Source organism: Dreissena polymorpha, chromosome 14 (genome assembly GCF_020536995.1).
Source record: "Dreissena polymorpha isolate Duluth1 chromosome 14, UMN_Dpol_1.0, whole genome shotgun sequence".
Classification (NCBI taxonomy): Eukaryota; Metazoa; Mollusca; class Bivalvia; order Myida; family Dreissenidae; genus Dreissena; species Dreissena polymorpha.
The window spans coordinates 18,248,456-18,269,580 of record NC_068368.1 but is presented as its reverse complement, the minus strand read 5'-3'; the positions used below and the strand labels follow the sequence as shown (position 1 = coordinate 18,269,580).

General features: G+C 36.5%; 2 protein-coding genes across 6 annotated transcripts in view; one reads left to right on the top strand and one right to left on the bottom strand.

Annotated features, from left to right (window-relative positions):
- The window catches only part of LOC127858421 (ectonucleoside triphosphate diphosphohydrolase 7-like), a 50,392-nt gene extending 48,845 nt beyond the window's left edge, over positions 1-1,547 (bottom strand). For both annotated transcript variants that reach the window (XM_052395565.1, XM_052395566.1), the window contains exon 1: positions 1,416-1,547. In XM_052395565.1, the coding sequence (XP_052251525.1) occupies positions 1,416-1,423 (8 nt within the window). In that variant the 5' untranslated portion in view covers positions 1,424-1,547. The remainder of the gene's footprint in view (positions 1-1,415) is intronic.
- Positions 1,547-20,366, top strand: LOC127858424 (O-phosphoseryl-tRNA(Sec) selenium transferase-like). Of its 4 annotated transcripts, none has more exons than XM_052395577.1 (11): positions 1,547-1,591; positions 3,669-3,798; positions 4,373-4,527; positions 7,474-7,592; positions 10,238-10,396; positions 11,058-11,211; positions 13,292-13,394; positions 15,103-15,232; positions 15,935-16,120; positions 18,131-18,206; positions 19,097-20,366. In XM_052395577.1, exons 2-11 carry the CDS (start codon positions 3,685-3,687, stop codon positions 19,449-19,451), a joined length of 1,551 nt encoding a protein of 516 aa, XP_052251537.1. In that variant the 5' UTR covers positions 1,547-1,591; positions 3,669-3,684; the 3' UTR covers positions 19,452-20,366. The 4 variants fall into 4 exon arrangements, with proteins under 4 accessions (XP_052251537.1, XP_052251538.1, XP_052251540.1 ...); XM_052395578.1 differs by having other exon boundaries at positions 1,553-1,645; XM_052395580.1 differs by having other exon boundaries at positions 1,563-1,591; positions 3,648-3,798.
- The last annotated feature ends 759 nt before the right edge of the window (positions 20,367-21,125 follow it).

Here is a 21,125-nt window from a genome sequence, read left to right as displayed (position 1 = left end):
GCAACATATGATGTCATCACTTTCCCCATGAGCCAAATATTTCCTGCTATATTTGTGACATTTTAACACAAAAGTTTACGGTGATATGGTTCTTACATTTGCAAAATATTGCGAGTGGGGATGGTTTTCATGTTGATTTTTCTAAATAAAAACAAAATATGTGCGTCAAGATCATGAAAATGATTTTACACAGGTGGCCGATTTTTTACGTACAGGCCGGAATTACGTACATGACCAGTATGCACGATTTTGACACTGATATTGTACATGTATTTTGTTATGAACAAGAACATACTTAGCCATAGACAGGCCATTTAACGGTTATTTATTGTTATAATAAAGTGGGAAAAACTTGCAAACATTTGGCACAGGAATTACTAAGGAGTTATGGGGCAGATATCATGCATGTTTTGGATTACATCGATATGTTGTATCTACCGAAACGCAGTACTAGCAGTATAACAATTAATATAGTTAAATGTGATTAAGTGAATGATACATATTTAAAGGGGCCTTTTCACAGATTTTGGCATTTTTTAACTTATTCATTAAATGCTTTATATCAATAAATGTAAACATTGGATCGTAAAAGCTCCAGTAAAAAATCAAGAATAAAATTAAAAAAAGGAAAAGAACATTGCCCGGACCAGGTTTCGAACCAGTGACCCCTGGAGTCCTGCCAGAGTCCTGAAGTAAAAACGCTTTAGCCTACTGAGCTATTCCGCCGAGTACATATACTTGAAGTATTTTATACCTTATATAAGCAATCTTCGTAGTTTCACAAAATTTAACGACAAAAACAGAACTCTCCAAATTATTCAATCGTTTCGCGTTGCAACGCTTTATAATTTTTAGGTTTTAAAATCGTCAAAAGATGCATATAATGGCTATATTAGACCATGGTAAATGTTCAGTATTACTGTTTCCTCACAAATATCATAACTAAAACGAAAATTTGCGAATCTGAAACAACTTTTTTCAATTTTGTCAATTTACCAAAGCGTGAAAAGATCCCTTTAAATGGTTAAAACATGCAAATAATTTCAATATATATATTTATCACCATCATGATTTTCGCTTGATTTCTCCTGACTTTTCATTTATCCCAGTCAAAAAAGAAGTAACTTCTCCCTAAAATTTGACTTAATGCCCACTTCTGTAGAGCCAATATGGTAGTATGTTTTAACAGAGTGGTGTCATATAAATGTGTAACAATAATTTTTATTTGTTCAAACTACATTTTGAACAAAATTTATTGACTTAAGATGCGTGTGTTTTTTCCTTGACTTTCACAATTACAAGAATTTTCGGATTGTATCCGAAATATGTCTTGATCCGAATATATATACAGGTAAGTAAACATGAAAATATACTACATTTGGTAATATAATTAATGCTAAATAGTACATCAGTACCTTCCCATACGATCAGATTATTGATTCCGTTTATCATCTATTGCTTAAGAAGAGTAATAATGGATAATTATTTAGTTTTCATAGTTGTTTCTGTTGACGTATGACAAAGCTCCGGCTGGTTGGAGTGCTCTGTCCCTGACTGTTGTTATCGTGTCTACTTAAAATGTGTCATCCTTGTAAGTTGCGATCTGTTTAACTTCGCGCTGGGGCTAACTCTGAACGACTCCATAGTATTTACACCTTTATTGTTTATATTAAGCTATTTGAGAAAATAATTAGCACGAATTATTCAATTGTTATTTTATATTGTAGATGTTATATTATCAGTAATCAGTTTCGTACCGTTTTTGCTTCGCTCCAAACCATGTAATGTAAAATTCCTGAGTTCCAATTGGCGATTGATACAGGGTCTCCCAAATGATAAGCTGACACTCTTACTGCGTTTCCAAAGTTCTAGACATTTCATTGCTGTTTATAGTGACCTTATTTCAATAAACGCCTTCTCTTTATGTTTAAAGGGCCCTGGTTTTTTTTCCACTTTTTGGGAAGATAGCCCATGGCTTTGGAATTGGGAATTTAGACGGCATTTTCATGAAATTGGGGAAATAAATTCATTAGCCTTTTTTTCCACACAAAAAGTCCACTGATTAGGGAAATACTAAATTTGATATAACTCTTTATAATCATTGAAATTAAGAGAACAAAATCATATAATACTTTATTAGATGTAATTGAATTAAAATTGAGATAAAATACGCATTAGACTTCTTCAAAAAAAAAAAAAATATTTTTTTTTTTTGGAAATTCGGATATTTTTGCCACATTTTTGGAAAAAAGTATACTTTTTGAGATTGAGAACATAGCCGAATTTCGGCTATAAAATCGGGCCAAAAAAAAACCAGGGGCCAGATACACCCACTATGTAGTACATTGTGTCTTTGCAGCAGAATGTCACTTTAACTCTTACACAAGCTAAGACCCGTTAACTTATTCAAATGTTTACCTGGTTGCCATTTAAGGTCAGGGTCAGGACCTAGGGTTAAGGTCAACATCACACAATATACTTCATGTAAGGTCATACAATTCACATCAAGGGTCAAGGTTACACAAATGCTTCATGTAAGGTTGTACGCTAAACCCCTAAACTGACCAGCATTTTTTTCCAGAACTATGTATACATCTTTGTACTTAGAAAGTACAGGTTAGATAATTTGTGCTCCAACAAGGGAGAAGAGAGAGAGAGAGAGAGAGAGAGAGAGAGAGAGAGAGAGAGAGAGAGAGAGAGAGAGAGAGAGAGAGAGAGAGAGAGAGAGAGCAAAAGCAATTCACCAAACATTTCTTTAAATAAACTGCTGATAGCTGAACCTTTTCATGAAAGTTATAACATAAATTTTGTATCAACATTACCATTTTTTAAATTTAATTAATAATGTTTTTCAACTTACCATGTGGCCATCTTGAAAAATTGTACTATTGGTTATCATGATGTGGTAAATGTTGTTGTCTTTCAAAATAATTGCTTTTAATGTTAAAACAAACACAAAGAAACCAAAATTTGATTGTAGCCTTTTATAAATATTACCAAACAAAAGTAGAGTCTGCTTTGATATTATCTTTAGATGACAAACCTCACTGTAAACATTCATCATCTAATGTCTGTTATCTTATGCAAAAGTTGTGAATAATTGTTGCTAAAAATGTTATTTTGTGATTTTTGTTAAGCAAAATAATTTATAATTGATTACATTTTTAAAAGAAGGCAAACAATGTGTTTAATATTGAAAATTAAGCAAACCAATTTTAAAAAGATAAATAGAGAAGCTGTGAGAATACAGATACTGATTTGAATCTTAATCTTACATAGAAATTACCCTCACTCTGGGAAAACAGTTCTTAATACATCTGGGTACAGTGTGCACTAGCTAATAAAGTGATGACACTTTCCACCTTAACATGATTTTAGTTAAGAAGAGACTTCCATTAAAATAGCATAAAAGCAGGAAATGTCCTCCATGACAAGCCCTTGCAAACTGCAGTCTTACCTTGGATAACACTTTAGGCACATGCATTAAGCCCACTTTTCCCAGAGCAAGGCTCAAACGTTATGCTAATACAACAGCTTTGTGTAGAACCATCAATCTAGCTGTGCATGACCAGTTTAATCATTAAACATATTACACAACATATTGTCAATAAGATAATATTGACAGGTCAATTATGTCGAATTTCCAGGTAGATTGGATACTTTTTCAGCATCCAGACTGAAACCATGAATGCAGAAAGTTTAAGCCTATGTGAAAAGTTGATCCCGGCTGGCTATGTCCACCAGGGAGCCCAGTCCAGGAAGGGGCTGGAAAACAAGATTAAAGTTTTCCTGCAACATGTAAGTGAATGCTTTTGTAAATTAGTTATTATAATGCAAAAATATAGATTGTTTCCACTAAAAGATAATAAAAAAATGCAAAAATACATATCTTATAACCAAAACAAAGAAAATGTTGATATTTTTTAAACCCAATGAATGATGATGTCAATTACTTGTAACCAAATCAATCATAACACAATATATGCTAAAATAATGCAAATAAGTAATAACCAAATCAATTATCAATGACACATTTCATATACATAATAATTATGTTTTATCCTCATTGTGGCAATATAAATGAGCCATGCTCTGGGGAAAAGGGGTTTGCGTGAGTTTGTAAAGTGTTCTGCCTGATTAGCCTGTGCAGTTTGCAGAGGCTAATCAGGGACGATACATTCCCCTTTTATTGTATTTTTGTTTTTCATTGATTTTTTTTTAAAAGATGTGTCTTCTAAACGAAAATCCAGTCTAGATGCAGGCTGCAAAGGCTTATTGGGGATGACACTTTAATAAAGCCCCTTTTCCAGTGTGTGGCTCAAATCAAACTTTGTGCTATGGAGAATAACAGTGAATATGTTATAATTCTCAGAGGAAGCTCCCTGACACTGGGTGGAAGGACATTGAGATAGAGATGCTGCTGCACGATCTGGCCACGATGGACAGCAACAACTTCCCCGGCAACTGTGGTGTGGGGGAGAGGGAGGGACGTCTGCTGTCAGACATGGTCGCCAGAAGACATTTCCAGTAGGGGGGATGATTGTAACCCAGTTTTAAGCTCTACTTTTTATTTTATACACTACAGATCCACAATATACTGATCTGTTATTTCGCAATGTCGAATAAATCACCAGTGGGCAATATGTCCCAATTTTTCTAATCTTCTTTCATGTTCTGTTTTATCCCACATTCATAACTAAATCTAGTTTGGTCTAGATTTTTATACCTCCATTGTACATCACAAGATTTACAGGTTAACATCATTCTTAGTGTCGACTTTCACAAGGTTCTCTATTGATTTTGCTTGTAACTGCCAGCTGTCAATCAATTTCTTAGTTCCAACTATAAGTCTCATCTATATGTGGGCATCTGCATAATGCTTGTTTAAACATGCAACATCTCACCAAATGGCATTGTACAACATCTGTTAATAATGGAGTTATGGCCCTTTGTATCTTGAAAAAATTCTTTTTAACCAAGTTTTCCGAAGGAAAAAACTGGTTATTAGATTCGCGAATGTCGGCGGGCGGGCGGGTGGAACAAGCTTGTCCGGGCCATAACTTTGTCGTTCGTTGTGAGATTTAAAACTCATTTGGCACATTTGTTCACCATCATTAGACAGTGTGTCGCGCGAAGAATTACGTCGTTATCTCCAAGGTCAAGGTCACACTTTGAGTTCAAAGGTCAAAAATGGCCATAAATGAGCTTGTCCGGGCCATAACTATGTCATTCATTGTGAGATTTTAAAATCATTTGGCACATTTGTTCACCATCATGGAACGGTGTGTCACACAAAAGAATTACGTCAATATCTCCAAGGTCAAGGTCGCCATGACTAAAAATAGATTTATTTTGAAACAAATGAGGTTAATTATAAACAATCAGTTTAGTTTGAGTTGTCTCCCTTTATCAGACTTTTTCACATTGAAAACCTGGTTTTGTGACAATTTTGTCCCTTGTTTAATATAAGCTTAGAGCTTTATCTCCATTAACGCATGAGCCAGAGCCATGAAACTTGCCATAGTTGTTTTCAATCATCTGGGGGTGCTTCACATTCAACACCCATAATGCTAGGGGCTAAGGTCAAGGTCACACATTGAGGTCAAAGGCCACACATTTGATGAATTATTAATTATTTTATCATTCCTTTGCTATGCATCCAGGGATTCTGTGATAACTGTCCACAAGTGTTCTCAATTATCCAGCTAAGTGTCAAATATAAGATCTAGGTTGCTAGGGTCATGGTCAAAGTCACATATTTTGATTATATATGTCTTATTTGGTAAGGATTCTACCATACTAAAATGGATTCTCAAAATGTCCTGATGTAATTGTTCTCAATTATCTGGCAGTGCAAGACCTATGTGTTTTTGACCAAAGTCAAGGTCACACATCAAAGGTCACATATTTGTAGAAATATTTATTATTTAACCATTATTTTACTATGCATCAGTGGATTCTGTAATAACCTTCCATAATTCTTCTCAATCTTCTTTTTTGCTGTTTGTCATATGTAATATTCATATCTAGGGTTAAGGTCAAGGTTCATGTCTAGGGTTAAGGTCAACATCACACGATATACTTCATGTAAGGTCATACAATTCACATCAAGGGTCAAGGTTACACAAATGCTTCATGTAAGGTCGTACGCTAAACCCCTAAACTGACCAGCATTTTTTCCAGAACTATGTATACATCTTTGTACTTAGAAAGTACAGGTTAGATAATTTGTGCTCCAACAAGGGAGAACATATAGTCGCTGACTTGTCTGTCCATCCTTCTCTCATAATTGTATCAGGAGGAGGATATTGTTTTGGCGTTGTCCATCTGTCCTTTTATCTGGATGAGATTGTTTTTTGCGTTGTCTATCCGTAAATAACTTTAGTTTGGATGGAAGTCATTTGCTGTAATTTGGTGAAAAGGTAGCATACATGCAAACCTAGAAAAAGATTGCATTTTTGTCACATAAAGGAGACTGTTAACAACTATAGAAAAAATCCACTCAATATTTTGACTTTTTTAAGTCTTGTGTTGAAATGTGTATTGCTAGCATACATGAAGACTTAACTTAGGATTGCATTTGGTGCCAGTAAGGTCCATGTGAACCAGGTCACTTTTACTAAAATTAGGAAAACAGTTTTTTTCTCATTTAATAGTTTTGATGTAGGCATGGCATTTAAATTCCTGTGAAGGAAGCATGCATGCAGACCTTGTTTGGGATTTCAATTTACTATAAAAATTAAAATTAATAAATTGGTAGAGCGCTGAAAATCTATGTCTTGCAGTAAACTTAATTTTTAGTTTAATTTGAATATAACTATGTACCGGTAACTTGTACAGACAGTTATCATCAAATATGTTTTCACAGTCGTTAATTCAGGATACTGATAGAAAATGTGCATAACCCTTTTAAAGCGGTAGAATAGTCAAGCACGCTGTGGTGGGACAGCTTTTGTTATATTATATTATTTGGACTCTTTTATCCAGTCTCAACCATAATGTTCCATGTTTTGTATCTATGTTTTGGGACTCATTATGACAAGTATTCATTTTAATAACTCTTCTTTATTATGAGTATTTTTTTTGGTTATTATGTAATGTGTATTGAAATTGTTTAATGGAAACATAACTTAACTTTCAAAATTTTAGTTCTTCAATTAATGATGTATTGAACCTTTCTTTAGCTTGTCATTCTTTGTTATATAGATCAAAAGGGCTATTTATATAGATCAAAAAGGGCTATTATAATTAGCATATATAAAAGATCGGGGATGGAAATAAGCATGGGCATGTTTAGTGGTCCGTTATTTTTTTGTATCATCATAGTTTAGAAAACTCATTTAAAATGCATAACAGTGTGCAAGAAGTATTAAACAACTTGATGGTAGTTTATGATCCATGATAATACATATACACTGATCAAATCATAACAAAACCCTCCCACAGATCAATTATGATTTGCATGGTTTGTAGCCTGGCTCACGGCATTGGCCGGTCAGGGGACATAACTGCGGTCCAACCCAAGGCTGCGGGATCCAGTCTCCTAATGAAGCTGACCAACAGCCTGGCGTTGGATGTGATCAAACTCTCAGGTAACCTTGATGAAACTCTCAGGTAACCATGATCAAACGGTCAGGTAACGTTGGTACCAATGTAACAAACTTTTTTTTTAAATTCAATATAAGACATACAATGTATAGATCTTGAGGTAAAGTGTTTAATCCCTATAGAGAGTGTTTCAATTGTATTACTTGAAGATATATATCTTAGAATCTGGCTCAGAAATATCTCAAGAAGCCCAATTATTTCAATATATTCAGGTCTAAATAAACGGTTACAAAAAAGTTCCGTACATGCTACAAAAGAGAGGGTGTCAATCAGAGCTCCAGACAAGGATTTAGTCTAAAGGGTATTTTTACCCCCTGATATCATTTTTAAAGCGTATTTTACTCCTTTGTTTCAGCCATGAAGGGATTTAGGAATATTTAGGGGTATTTTCCATTGTCATAGAAAACTGACAAAGTAAATGGCGTGTTATGGTGTTAAATCTAGAAATATTATTATTTGTTATTAAAATTATTAAATGCAAACAGCATGAATTTAAAATGACGCTATGAACAGGCTTTCTTTAAAAATATTCCTGCAGGAGCTGCTGGTCGCTTAAGACATCCCTTTTTTGATCCACAAACATGATGGGCCGCCATTTTTATTTCAAGCTTATTTTGATTGACTTACTTTTGATTCAAAGGTTAACTTACACTAAAAACTCAACTGGACTATTGGTTAAACCTGTTACGTACTTTAATCAATTTAAATTACGTACCAAGATTTGTATTGCGCTTTGTTTTGGACGAGTTCGAAAATGATGCTGGTTGGTTGAAAAACATGGCCGCCAGGGGGCGGGGCATGGCTATAGTAAAACCTTGTTAACACTCTAGAGGCCATATTTATTTTCCGATCTTCATGAAAATTGCTCAGAAGATTTGTTACAATGATATCTTGGATGAGTTCAAAAATGGTAACCTTTGCTTGAAAAACATGGCTGCCAAGGGGCGGGGCATTTTTCCTTATATGGCTATATATGGCTATAGTAAAATCTTGTTAACACTCTAGAGGCCACATGTATTGTCCTATCTTCATGAAACTTGGTCAGAAGATTCATCCCAATAATATTTTGGACAAGTTGAAAATTATACAGGTTGGTTGAAAAACATGGCCGCCAGGGTGCGGGGCATTTTTCCTTATATGACTATAGTAAAACCTTGTTAACACTCTAGAGGCCACATTTATTTTCCGATCTTCATGAAACTTGGTCAGAAGATTTGTCCCAATGATATCTTGGATGATTTAGAAAATGGTAGCGTTTGCTTGGAAAACATGGCTGCCAAGGGGCAGGGCATTTTTCCTTATATGGCTATAAATGGCTATAGTAAAATCTTGTTAACACTCTAGAGGCCACATTTCACATTTATAGTCCGATCTTCATGAAACTCGGTCAGAAGATTCATCCCAATAATATCTTGGACGAGTTGAAAATTATGCAGGTTGGTTGAAAAACATGGCCGCCAGGGTGCGGGGCATTTTTCCTTATATGACTATAGTAATACCTTTTTAACACTCTAGAGGCCACATTTATTTTCCGATCTTCATGAAACTTGGTCAGAAGATTTGTCCCAATGATATCTTGGATGATTTAGAAAATGGTAGCGTTTGCTTGGAAAACATGGCTGCCAAGGTGCGGGGAATTTTTCCTTATATGGCTATAGTAAAATCTTGTTAACACTCTAGAGGCCACATTTATAGTCCAATCTTCATGAAACTCGGTCAGAAGATTCATCCCAATAATATCTTGGACGAGTTTGAAAATGATGCCGGTTGGTTAAAAAACATGGCCACCACAGGGGCGGGGCATTTTTCCTTATATGGCTATAGTAAAACCTTCTTAACACTCTAGAGGTCACATTTATTTTCCGATCATCGTAAAACTGGGTCAGAAGATTTGTCTCAATGATATCGTGGATGAGTTTGAAAATGGTTTTGGTTGCTAGTTTGCTTGAAAAACATGGCTTCCAAGGGGCGGGGCATTTTTCTTTATATGGCCATAGTAAAATCTTGTTAACACTCTAGAGGCCACATTTACTGTCCTATCTTCATGAAACTCGGTCAGAAGATTTGTCCCAATTATATCTTGTTATCTCAGGTGAGCGTCTTTGGGCCTTTCAGGCCCTCTTGTTTTATTTTTTCAATGCGTAAATACGCAGATATGCCTCTTATCTGGAGCTCTGGTGTCAATCTAATTCCTTCCCTGTAAACAGTCTCAAGTTTTTATATAAGCCCGATTCTTGGATGCAATAAAGCTACTGGTAATACAAATTAGCCTCATTCTAGGAAAACAGGGTTTTATGAATAAGCCTTAAGTGTCAACCCAGATTAGCCTGTGCCGTTCTTACAGGCTTACCAATGACAACACTTTCCGCTTTTATGGTATTTTTTTTATATTGAGTCTCTTCTAAATCAAAATCCAGTCTAGATAGAAAGTGTTGTCCCTGATTAGCCTGATAAATCTGGGACAACACTTTACGCACATGCATTAAACCCTATTTTCCCAGAGCTTGGCTCATATAAATAGGTACAACTAATCTAGTAACTGAAAAAAATGTTTCTCTGTTTTTCTGAAGTGCGGCTCAGTTAGGTGTGACCAAACAAGTAACTGTCCTACACATTGTTTTTCTTCTAGGGATCAGCAGTGTTGCCAGCTGTTTTGTGGTTCCCATGGCCACTGGTATGAGTCTGATGTTGTGCATGCTGGCCTTCCGTCTGCGCCGCCCCAACGCCCAGTACGTGATCTGGCCGAGGATTGACCAGAAGTCCTGCATCAAGAGCACGATCACTGCTGGTGAGGAATGTGCTCTGTGTTTAAAGCAGTTGTCTAATAATATGATTCAAGAAGAAACTGCAATATGTTTCAAATCAACATCTGATAGGTCTAATGAATTGAAAAAGCAAACCCAGTTAAATTGTGAGCCCATGAATCAGTACTGATAAGGTTTCCCTTGGCATAGGTGCATATGCATTTATTGAACGCTGCATCTTGTTTTATTTTGAGGTCACCATGTCAAAGGTCATATGGGCTTTAATTTAAAAAAATTGGTATCTTCCTGATATCTAGAGAATGCTTGACATACTATCATCTAAATTGATATGCTGGTCACATGGGAAAGAATAACTCTTATTGATTTTGTGATCATCAAGTCAAAGGTCAAGGTCACAGGACCATGCTAATTGATATGCTGGTTAGTCCTGATAAAGGACGAGTCTTAATGATCTTCAATTTAAGAGAAACAAGGTCAAGGTCACAGGATCATATTAATTTATATGCTTGTAAATCCTGATGAAGGATGATTCCTTATGATCTTCGATTTAAGAGAAATACGGTCAAGGTCACAAGGAAGATTTTACTGCAATTTTTTGAGGGGGCAGGAGGGGTGTAGGTTAAAAAAAAAGATTTTACACACATTGCTTGTTTAATATGTTTTTTTATGTGCACACTCATACAGGACTACAGCTGGTCGTAATAGAAAACACACTTGAAGGGGATGAGTTAAGAACTGATTTGGTTGCTATGGAAACAAAGATGAAAGAATTGGGACCTGAGAACATCATCTGTGTGATGACTACCACCAGCTGCTTTGCTCCTCGCGTACCAGATAGGTATGGTTCAAAACTGTGTGAATAAAATCTAAATACTTTAAAATTATGTAATAGTAAGTTCTAATTTTAAAAATGGCCTTACCTGCTTTGCTTCTTGTTTACTACATGTAGATCACGTTTGTTTTAACTGTGTGAACAAATTAAAATTATAATATTTAGTTCATATTTTATGTTCACCTGAGCATGAAACGCTCAAGTTCAGCTATTTTGGTCACTGAATTTCCAGCGTCATGCATTGTCCAATGTGTGGTGAGCCTCATCATTTTTTACCTCATTACCACTCCAGATTCCTAATTTTTCATCAAATCTTTGTGAAAATTCGTCAGGATGCTTATATCTATGGCTACTTTGAATATGGATTAAGTGCGTCAAATAAATGAAGGTCACTAAGTCATACCTTAGAAAAACCTTGTTACCACACTAAAGATAATATTTATGACTCAATCTTGATGAAACTTCATTAGAATATTTAATTAGAATATAGTTAGGCTGAGTTTGAATCTGGGTCCAAAAACTTGGTTACAAGGTCAGATCTTAGAAAAGCCTTGTTAACTATCTAGAAAAAACATTTATGACTCTAATTTGATGAAACCTTAGTACATGTATTGCCAAGATATTTTTATGTTTATCTTGTCTTATTATAGGATGTGTTCAAATCTCGGTAACATGCATCCAAACACTAGGTTGTCAGGTCAAATCATAGAAAAGACTTTTTAGCACTCTCAAGGCCACATTCATATGAAACTTAGTGAGAAAGGTTATTTTGGCAATACTGAGGCTGTACTTTAACCTGGGTCATGTACATAAAATATGTAGGTAAACAGGTCATAACTTTTAAAAACCGTGTTACCACTCTAGAGGCCACATTCATGACTCAAGCTAGAAGAAACATGGTAATTTATCTTGATAATATTTATGATGAGTTCAAATCTAGGTCATGGGCGTCCAGGTCAAGCCTAAGATAAACCTTTTTTACCATCCTAGAGTTTGCGCTTATGGTTCAATCATTTAGAAACTTGTCCAGAATGTTTATCTTTACAATTTTAACCCTTTGCATGCTGGGAAATTTGTTGTCTGCTAAAATGTCGTCTGCTGAATTTCTAAAATTATCATTTTCTTCGATTTTTTTCAAAGAATACTATCAGAAAAGCAAACAGTTTGGATCCAGATGAGACGCCACATTATGTGGCGTCTCATCTGGATCCAAACTGTTTGCACAGGCCTTCAAAATTCGGTTCCCGCACTGAAAGGGCAAGTTTGAATCTGGGCCAGAGCCATCATGGCCCTGTTGTTTTAAATGGCACTACCTGCTTTTCACATTAGGTACCCGTTTGGTAGGGTTCAAATGTATGTAATCTTCAATTTACAATTTGTTAATGCAAAATTCTGATTCTGATCTTATTCATTACATTGTTCAACTGCAGGGTCCAGTATGTGTGTGTAAATATATATAGAAAGAGCTTCATGCTGATATTCAGGGTTTAGTAATTTTTAAGTTCTGACATACTATAATTTGTCATAAAATTGATTTTACAGCCTTTTTTCCCGACCTCTGACTCAAGTAGGGCAGTTTTCATTCAATCACATTTTTGTAATGTTTAAACCCTATGATTTTCAAAGTCCAGGAAAGGTGGAATTGGTAACCTTACGGCTGTGGTACGACTGCAATACTGTTCACAAAATCAGTGAACAAGTAAAAAACCCACAAACCCCTTTAATGCAATGTTATAATGAACAGGTGTGAAATCCAGACCCGGATAAAGGTATATGAGATAATATGAGCCTTGTTCTGGGAAAACTGGACTTAATGCATGTGCATAAAGTGTCATTTAAGATTAGCCTGTGCATTCGGCAAAGGCTAATCAGGGACAAAACATTCCGCCTAATCTTGATTTAAGTTTAGAGGAAGTTTTCTTTAAATTACAAAATGCATAAGAGCAGAAAGTGTTGTCCCTGATTAGCCTGTGCTGACTGCACAGGCTAATCTGGAGTCACACTTAAAGCACATGCATTGAGTCTGGTTTCCATAGAGTGAGGCTCATACTAGTAATACAAAAATAACCCTGGTATCTCATTGTAGATTAGAAGAGGTGGGTCACCTTTGCAAAACGTACGACATTCCTCATCTTGTAAACAACGCCTATGGTCTACAGTCATCTAAATGCTGCCATCTCATCCAACAGGTAATTGCCTCTTACTTTATATGTTGAGCCGCCCTCTGTCGTGAAGTCTGCACTCTGTAAGCAGGGATGAAACTTTTCAATAAGACTTGATTTTTGGTTAAACAATTATTTTTTTATTCGGAAAATGTCGTTTCTGATAAGCCTATGAGAACTGCACAGGCTAATCTAGGATAGCACTTAACGCATATGCATTAAACCCAATCTTCCCTGAATATATAAGGCTAATTTCTATAATATATATAATTACTTAAATTATAACAAAAGCAACAAAATATTTTTCGATAACACTTTAAAGTAAGAAAGTTTTCAAATTAAACAAAAATGAAAAATGTAATTTTGGTATATAAATTGTGAAATAACATCACTATTTTTACAACTTGAAACCCTAAAAAAGATTGAAACATCGTTAAAAATCTAAAACAAACAGTCGAAAATAGGAAAACAATAAGTTTATATTTTTATACCCCCCTTCGAAGAAGAGGGGGTATATTGCTTTGCTCATGTCGGTCTGTCGGTCGGTCTGTCGGTCGGTCCGTCCACCAGGTGGTTGTCAGACGATAACTCAAGAACGCTTGGGCCTAGGATCATGAAACTTCATAGGTACATTGATCATGACTCGCAGATGACCCCTATTGATTTTGAGGTCACTAGGTCAAAGGTCAAGGTCACGGTGACCAGAAATAGTAAAATGGTTTTTGAATGATAACTCAAGAACGCATACGCCTAGGATCATGAAACTTCATGGGTAGATTGATCATGACTTGCAGATGACACCTATTGATTTTGAGGTCACTAGGTCAAAGGTCAAGGTCACGGTGACCCGAAATAGTAAAATGGTTTCCGGATGATAACTCAAGAACGCATACGCTTAGGATCATGAAACTTCATGGGTAGATTGATCATGACTCGCAGATGACCCCTATTGATTTTGAGGTCACAAGGTCAAAGGTCAAGGTCACGGTGACCCGAAATAGTAAAATGGTTTTCGGATGATAACTCAAGAACGCATACGCCTAGGATCAAAAAAACTTCATAGGTAGATTGATCATGACTTGCAGATGACCCCTATTGATTTTGAGGTCACAATGTCAAAGGTCAAGGTCACGGTGACCCGAAATAGTAAAATGATTTTTGGATGATAACTCAAGAACGCTTTTGCCTAGGATCATGACACTTCATAGGTACATTGATCGTGACCCGCAGATGACTCCTATTGATTTTCAGGTCACTAGGTCAAAGGTCAAGGTCACAGTGACAAAAATCGTATTCACACAATGGCTGCCACTACAACGGACAGCCCATATGGGGGGCATGCATGTTTTACAAACAGCCCTTGTTTTAATTTTAATATCACATTTTAACTCTATTGTCATAAGCAAAGGTTACTATTTTGCTTAAGGAAATAAAATTCAATATTAGATGGCAGTAATCAAATGAGCATCGATCTGGGAGGTTTGGTGTAATATATGAGCATATCATTCCATGTTAGCCAGTGTAGTCTGCACAGGCTAGTGTGAGTCCACTCTGTAGGCTTTAATGGAATTTGTATTTTAAAAGAAGTCTTGTCCTAACAAAAATCCAATTCAGGCGGAACATGTTGTTCCTGATAAACCTATGAAAACTGCTCAGGCTTATATGGAACAAGATTTTACGCACATGCATTAAGCCCAGTTTTTCCAGAATGTGTCTCAACTGTTTTCTATTAAAGGCATCAAGAACTGGGCGGGTGGATGCGTTTGTTCAGAGTCTGGACAAGAACTTCCAGGTTCCTGTGGGTGGCTGCCTCGTGGCAGGATTTGACAAAAACTTGGTCCAAGAGATCAGCAAAACTTACCCTGGTATGTAAGAGAAACTTGGATGAACTAACAGGCCTTGTGTTTGAGAACTGTTCTGGTAAACCTGGGCTTAATGCATGTGCATGAAGTGTCCTCCCAGAAAAGCCTGTGCTTAGCTTTCTCGGTGTAAACTGGATTTTCCTTAAGGCAAGAGTTCCTTCAACTGAAAAATAAAAAAAGCAGGAAGGTTCGTCCCTGAAAGCCTGTGCAGACTGCTTAATCTCCTTGTTGAGTAAGCTTTTCTAAAAATGGAAGGGCATACCTTATGCTTACACATGTATCTGGTACATGTATTTTCAAAATGTAATTAAACCAAATATATGAAAAATAGTGTAGAAATATTGTATGATATATTATGTTCACCTACTACAATATTAACACATTTTTGCACTCACTTTATTATTTATGCGAACTATTCCTTCCCTAACAACATATACCTGTGTTACTTCTTTTGCAATATTATCCTCGCTATCAGGGCTTTTATAGTCCCCTTCCACCATTGGAAAGACCCTTTCCCCCAACATAATTTCTTAAAATTTATGCAAATTTTTCAAGAATTTTAAGTTTACCTTGGAAATATTTTTCCCCTTTCTCAGTTTTGTCAAAAACATTTCCCCTAAAATTAAAGACCAGGCCCTTTCCAAATGTTAAGAAAAAAAGCACTTGCTATATTCATCCACTGATTCCTTACCTTGCACTATTTAGGTCGTGCCTCTGCCAGTCCCAGTCTAGACCTGTTCATCACGCTGCTCTCCCTTGGGGTTAGCGGCTACAAGCGCAGTCTGATCGACAGGAAGTTGATGTATGCCTACCTGCAAGAGGAACTGACCAAGTGCGCCAAGCGGAACAATCTTAGGGCTCTAGACATCTCACACAACCCGATTTCATGTGGTGAGAATTTGTTTTCTTGTTTCATGGCAATATTTTTTATTTTTACATCAATTTTAATGTAATACATTATGTTTATTTTGCATGTTAAATGTTATGTTTGCTTTTCATTATTCTGACATATTTATTTAACTTTCTAAAAGAACCTTTAATTGACACTTGCTAAAATTATAAGTTTGCATCTGATTTTCAACAAACTTTTCCAAATTTATAGCTTTAAAGTTTACATCTGATTTTTCCCAAACATCGCCAAAATTCATAGCTTGAAACTTGATGTCTGATTTTCATAAAACTTCACCAAAATTCATAGCTTGAAACTTCATGTCTGATTTTCATAAAACTTCACCAAAATTCATAGCTTGAAAGTTTATGTCTGATTTTCATAAAACTTCACCAAAATTCATAGCTTGAAAGTTTATGTCTGATTTTCATAAAACTTTACCAAAATTCATAGCTTGAAAATTATGTCTGATTTTCATAAAACTTCACAAAAATTCATAGCTTGAAAGTTTATGTCTGATTTTCATAAAACTTCACTAAAATTCATAGCTTGAAATTTTATATCTGATTTTCACAAAACTTCGCCAAAATTCAAAGCTAAAAAAAATGTAAATGTTTTGTAACTTACTAAATTTGCCTCTTGATATTAAAAGAGCATGGTTCTTCAAGAACTTGGCTTAATGCATGTGTGTAAAGAGTTATCTCAGATAAGCCCTTGCAGCCGCACCAGCTAATCAGGAGTGAAGCTTTCCACTGTTATTGTAATTTTTGTTTTCTGCATAGCAAAAAACCAGTTTATGCAGAAAATGTTGTCACAGATTAGCCTGTGCAGACTGCACAGAGTAAACTGGGATGACACTTTACACTTATGCATTTAGCCCAAGTTTCCCAGAGCATGGCTCATATGTCATGACCTATAGCAGGGATACTTGTTGTCATGACCTATAGCAGGGATACTTGTTGTCATGACCTATAGCAGGGATACTTGTTGTCATGACCTATAGCAGGGATACTTGTTGTCATGACCTAAAGCAGGGATACATGTTGTCATGACCTATAGCAGGGATACTTGTTGTCATGACCTATAGCAGGGATACTTGTTGTCATAACCTATAGCAGGGATACTTGTTGTCATGACCTATAGCAGGGATACTTGTTGTCATGACCTAAAGCAGGGATACATGTTGTCATGACCTATAGCAGGGATACTTGTTGTCATGACCTAAAGCAGGGATACATGTTGTCATGACCTATAGCAGGGATACTTGTTGTCATGACCTATAGCAGGGATACTTGTTGTCATGACCTATAGCAGGGATACTTGTTGTCATGACCTAAAGCAGGGTTACATGTTGTCATGACCTATAGCAGGGATACTTGTTGTCATGACCTATAGCAGGGATACTTGTTGTCATGACCTATAGCAGGGATACTTATTGTCATGACCTATAGCAGGGATACTTGTTGTCATGACCTAAAGCAGGGATACATGTTGTCATGACCTATAGCAGGGATACTTGTTGTCATGACCTAAAGCAGGGATACATGTTGTCATGACCTATAGCAGGGATACATGTTGTCATGACCTATAGCAGGGATACTTGTTGTCATGACCTATAGCAGGGATACTTGTTGTCATGACCTATAGCAGGGATACTTGTTGTCATGACCTAAAGCAGGGATACATGTTGTCATGACCTATAGCAGGGATACTTGTTGTCATGACCTATAGCAGGGATACTTGTTGTCATGACCTATAGCAGGGATACTTGTCAGCAAACAACACTTGTTCTGTTGATATTTGGAATTTAAGAAATTCAGCCATATCTACAAAATGTATGGAGCACGTACATTTAGCACTTGCAAATGCTCTATACAACGACAATGCATCATGTTATTTTATACATTACAGTGTTTATTGATGAAAGATATTTTTTTGCCATTCATGTAATTTACCTTTCCAAATGTGATATTATTTTTCCACAACTGACTGTTATGCTTGGGACATTTCAGCCATAAGTCTGCCTGAGTGTGATAATGTGACAGAAATTGGCTCGATGTTGTTCACAAGATGTGTTTCTGGAACAAGGTGAGGTGTATGTAATTATAGCTGCATGCATCAAAGTGTGATAACCCTTTTATTGGGAAAACTGGACTTTGTGCAAGTGTGTAAAATGGCATCCCAGATTAGTTAGACAACTGCACAGGCTAATATAGGGACCGTAAGGTGTCATCCTAGATTTATTAGACAACTACACAGGCTAATGAAGGGACCGTAAAGTGTCATCCCAGATTAGTTAGACAACTGCACAGGCTAATATAGGGACCGTAAAGTGTCATCCTAGATTTATTAGACAACTACACAGGCTAATGAAGGGACCGTAAAGTGTCATCCCAGATTAGTTAGACAACTGCACAGGCTAATGAAGGGACCGTAAAGTGTCATCCCAGATTAGTTAGACAACTGCACAGGCTAATGACGGGACGAAACTTTCCTTCTTTCTTGAATTGTTTGTTTTAAGGAAGTCTCTCCTAAAGGAAAATCCAGTCTAGGTGGAAAGTGTTGTCCCTGATTAGCCTGAATGGACTGCGCAGGCTAATCTGGTATCACCCTTTATGCTCATGCATTTAGCCCAGATTTTTTTATACAAACCAGGCTTTTATGTTCTGGGTTGCCCCTCGGAAATTGTGATGTGATCTTACCATGTTATAAGACAATTTTAATACCTTAATGATGAAATTTGGGATGTAATTCAATGTGTTTTTAGTCTATTTAGTTTACTTAGTTTCAAATCCATGGTTAACAATCAACAGATATCAACATTTCTCATGTAAAAGAGCTGTGTCTGTAGGAATTCAAGCAAAATTTAATATTTGTTTTCCATTTATTAACTATTGAAGATTAAGACTTAAGTGTGGGCTTAACGATATTGATAGTACGGTAAGTTAGCCCAATTGACTTTTCTCTCTTTTTTATAGAGTCATTGAGAAGTCGAACCAGGTAACAGATGTAAATGGAATAAAGTTCCTCAATTTTGGGGCGCATCACGACAGTTTCCCTTGCTCGTACATGACGGTAGCAGCAGCCGTAGGTGTGACAAAAGCTGACATTGACACTTTTATTATCCGATTTGAGCAGTGTCTTGCAAAGTTCCGAAAGTCACATGACATTCCAGCGACTGTTGCTGATAATGGGAAGATAAACGGGGATGTTTTGGGAAAGAAGGATGCACTTGATGGATTCCTAGATGTTGATCAGTCCATAGAGACTTTTGTGACGGGGGCTTTAGGGGATAGTATAGTGGGCAATGATCAGGATGATGATAACAGCTAGCTGACTTTCTTTGTTTTATTATCCCCCGCCATAGGCGAAGGGATATTGTTTTGGCGTTGTCTGTCCGTCCGTCCTTCCGTCCGTCTTTCCGTCCGTCCGTCCGGAGCCATATCTTGGAAGTGCTTTGGCGGATTTAATTGAAACTTGGTATGAGTATATATATGGATAAGAGAATGATGCACGCCAAATGGCATTGTACACCATCTGTTAATAACGCAATTATGGCCCTTTGTATCTTCATCAAATGACTTTTTGTGTGTCCGGAGCCATATCTTAGAAGTCCTTTGGCCGATTTCATTGAAACTTGGTATGAGTATATATATATGGATAAGAAGATGATGTACGCCAAATGGCATTGTACACCATTCAATAATAACAGAGTTATGGCCATTTGTATCTTGAAAAAATTCTTTTTTTAGTGTCAAATTTAACACTTTTGTGTCCAGAAGCATATTGGCGGGGGATATCAAGTCAACGAATTAGCTTGTTTAATCATGAATCAGTGTGAATTTTTAATGAAATTTAGCTATGCTCTGGGAAAACAGGGCTTAATGCCAGTGCCTAAAGTGTCGTCCTATATTAGCCATAGCAGTCTGCACAGAATAGTCAGGCTCAAAACTGTCCACTTTTATGGCATTTTTCATTAAAGGAAGTCTCCTTTTAGTGTAAATCCAGTTTAAGCAGAATGTGTCATTCCTGATTAGTCTGTTCTGTGTGGACTGCACAGGCTAATCTGGGACGACACTGTAAAAACATTCATTAAGCCCCTATTTCTCATAGCCCGACTCATATGTTATGAATTAAGTATGATTTTAGTCAGTCATATTGGTGACAATTATCGGAGAGATTGATATTTATTAGAAGTGCGCGTTTTGTATCAATTTGTTTTTGTATGTGATTACAATATTACAACAATATCAGGTTTGAGTATTAAAACTTCGTTGTTCTCCTGTTGTATCAGGCCCGTACACAGGCACTGGGCCCACGGGCCCGGGCCCCCCCCAGCTGGCTGTAGAGTTATGGTTTTTAGCTCACCTGATTGCTCAGGTGAGCTTTTCTGACCGGTCTTTGTCAGTCGTACGTCCGTCCGTCTGTCCATCCGTTAACATTTGCTCGTAAACACTCTAGAGGCCACATTTGTTGTCCCATCTTCATGAAACTTGGTCAGAAGCTTTGCCCCAATAAAATCTCAGCCGAGTTCGAAACTGGGTTGTGCCGGGTCAAAAATAGGTCACTAGGTCAAAATAAAAGAAAAACCTTGTAAACAAAGATGTCACATTTTATGTTCAATCGTCATGTAACTTTGTCAAAGTGTTTGTCTTAATGATATCTTGATTGAGTTCAAAAGTGGTTCCGGACTGTTGAAAAACATGGCCGCCAGTGGGCGGGGCAGTTTTCCTTATTTGGCTATAGAGAAACCTTGTAAACACTGTAGAAGTCACAAGTTTTCCCCAATCATCATGAAAGGTGGTCAAAACATTGATTTAATTGATTTCTCGGACGAGTTCGAAAATGGTTCAGATCGGTGAAAAAACATTGCCGCCAGTGGGCGGGGCATTTTTCTTTATATGTATATAGTGGCAGTTTTCCCTATTTGGCTATAGAGAAACCTTGTAAACACTCTAGAAGTGACAATTTTTGCCCAAATTATGAAAGTTAATCAAAACATTGGTT

Excerpts from the sequence above, each read along its gene's own strand:
- LOC127858424 (XM_052395577.1), top strand. The coding sequence starts at position 3,685 with ATGAATGCAGAAAGTTTAAGCCTATGTGAAAAGTTGATCCCGGCTGGC. Across the intron at positions 11,212-13,291 it reads GCTCCTCGCGTACCAGATAG|ATTAGAAGAGGTGGGTCACC; the intron begins GTATGGTTCAAA and ends ATCTCATTGTAG. Across the intron at positions 16,121-18,130 it reads ACACAACCCGATTTCATGTG|CCATAAGTCTGCCTGAGTGT; the intron begins GTGAGAATTTGT and ends GGGACATTTCAG.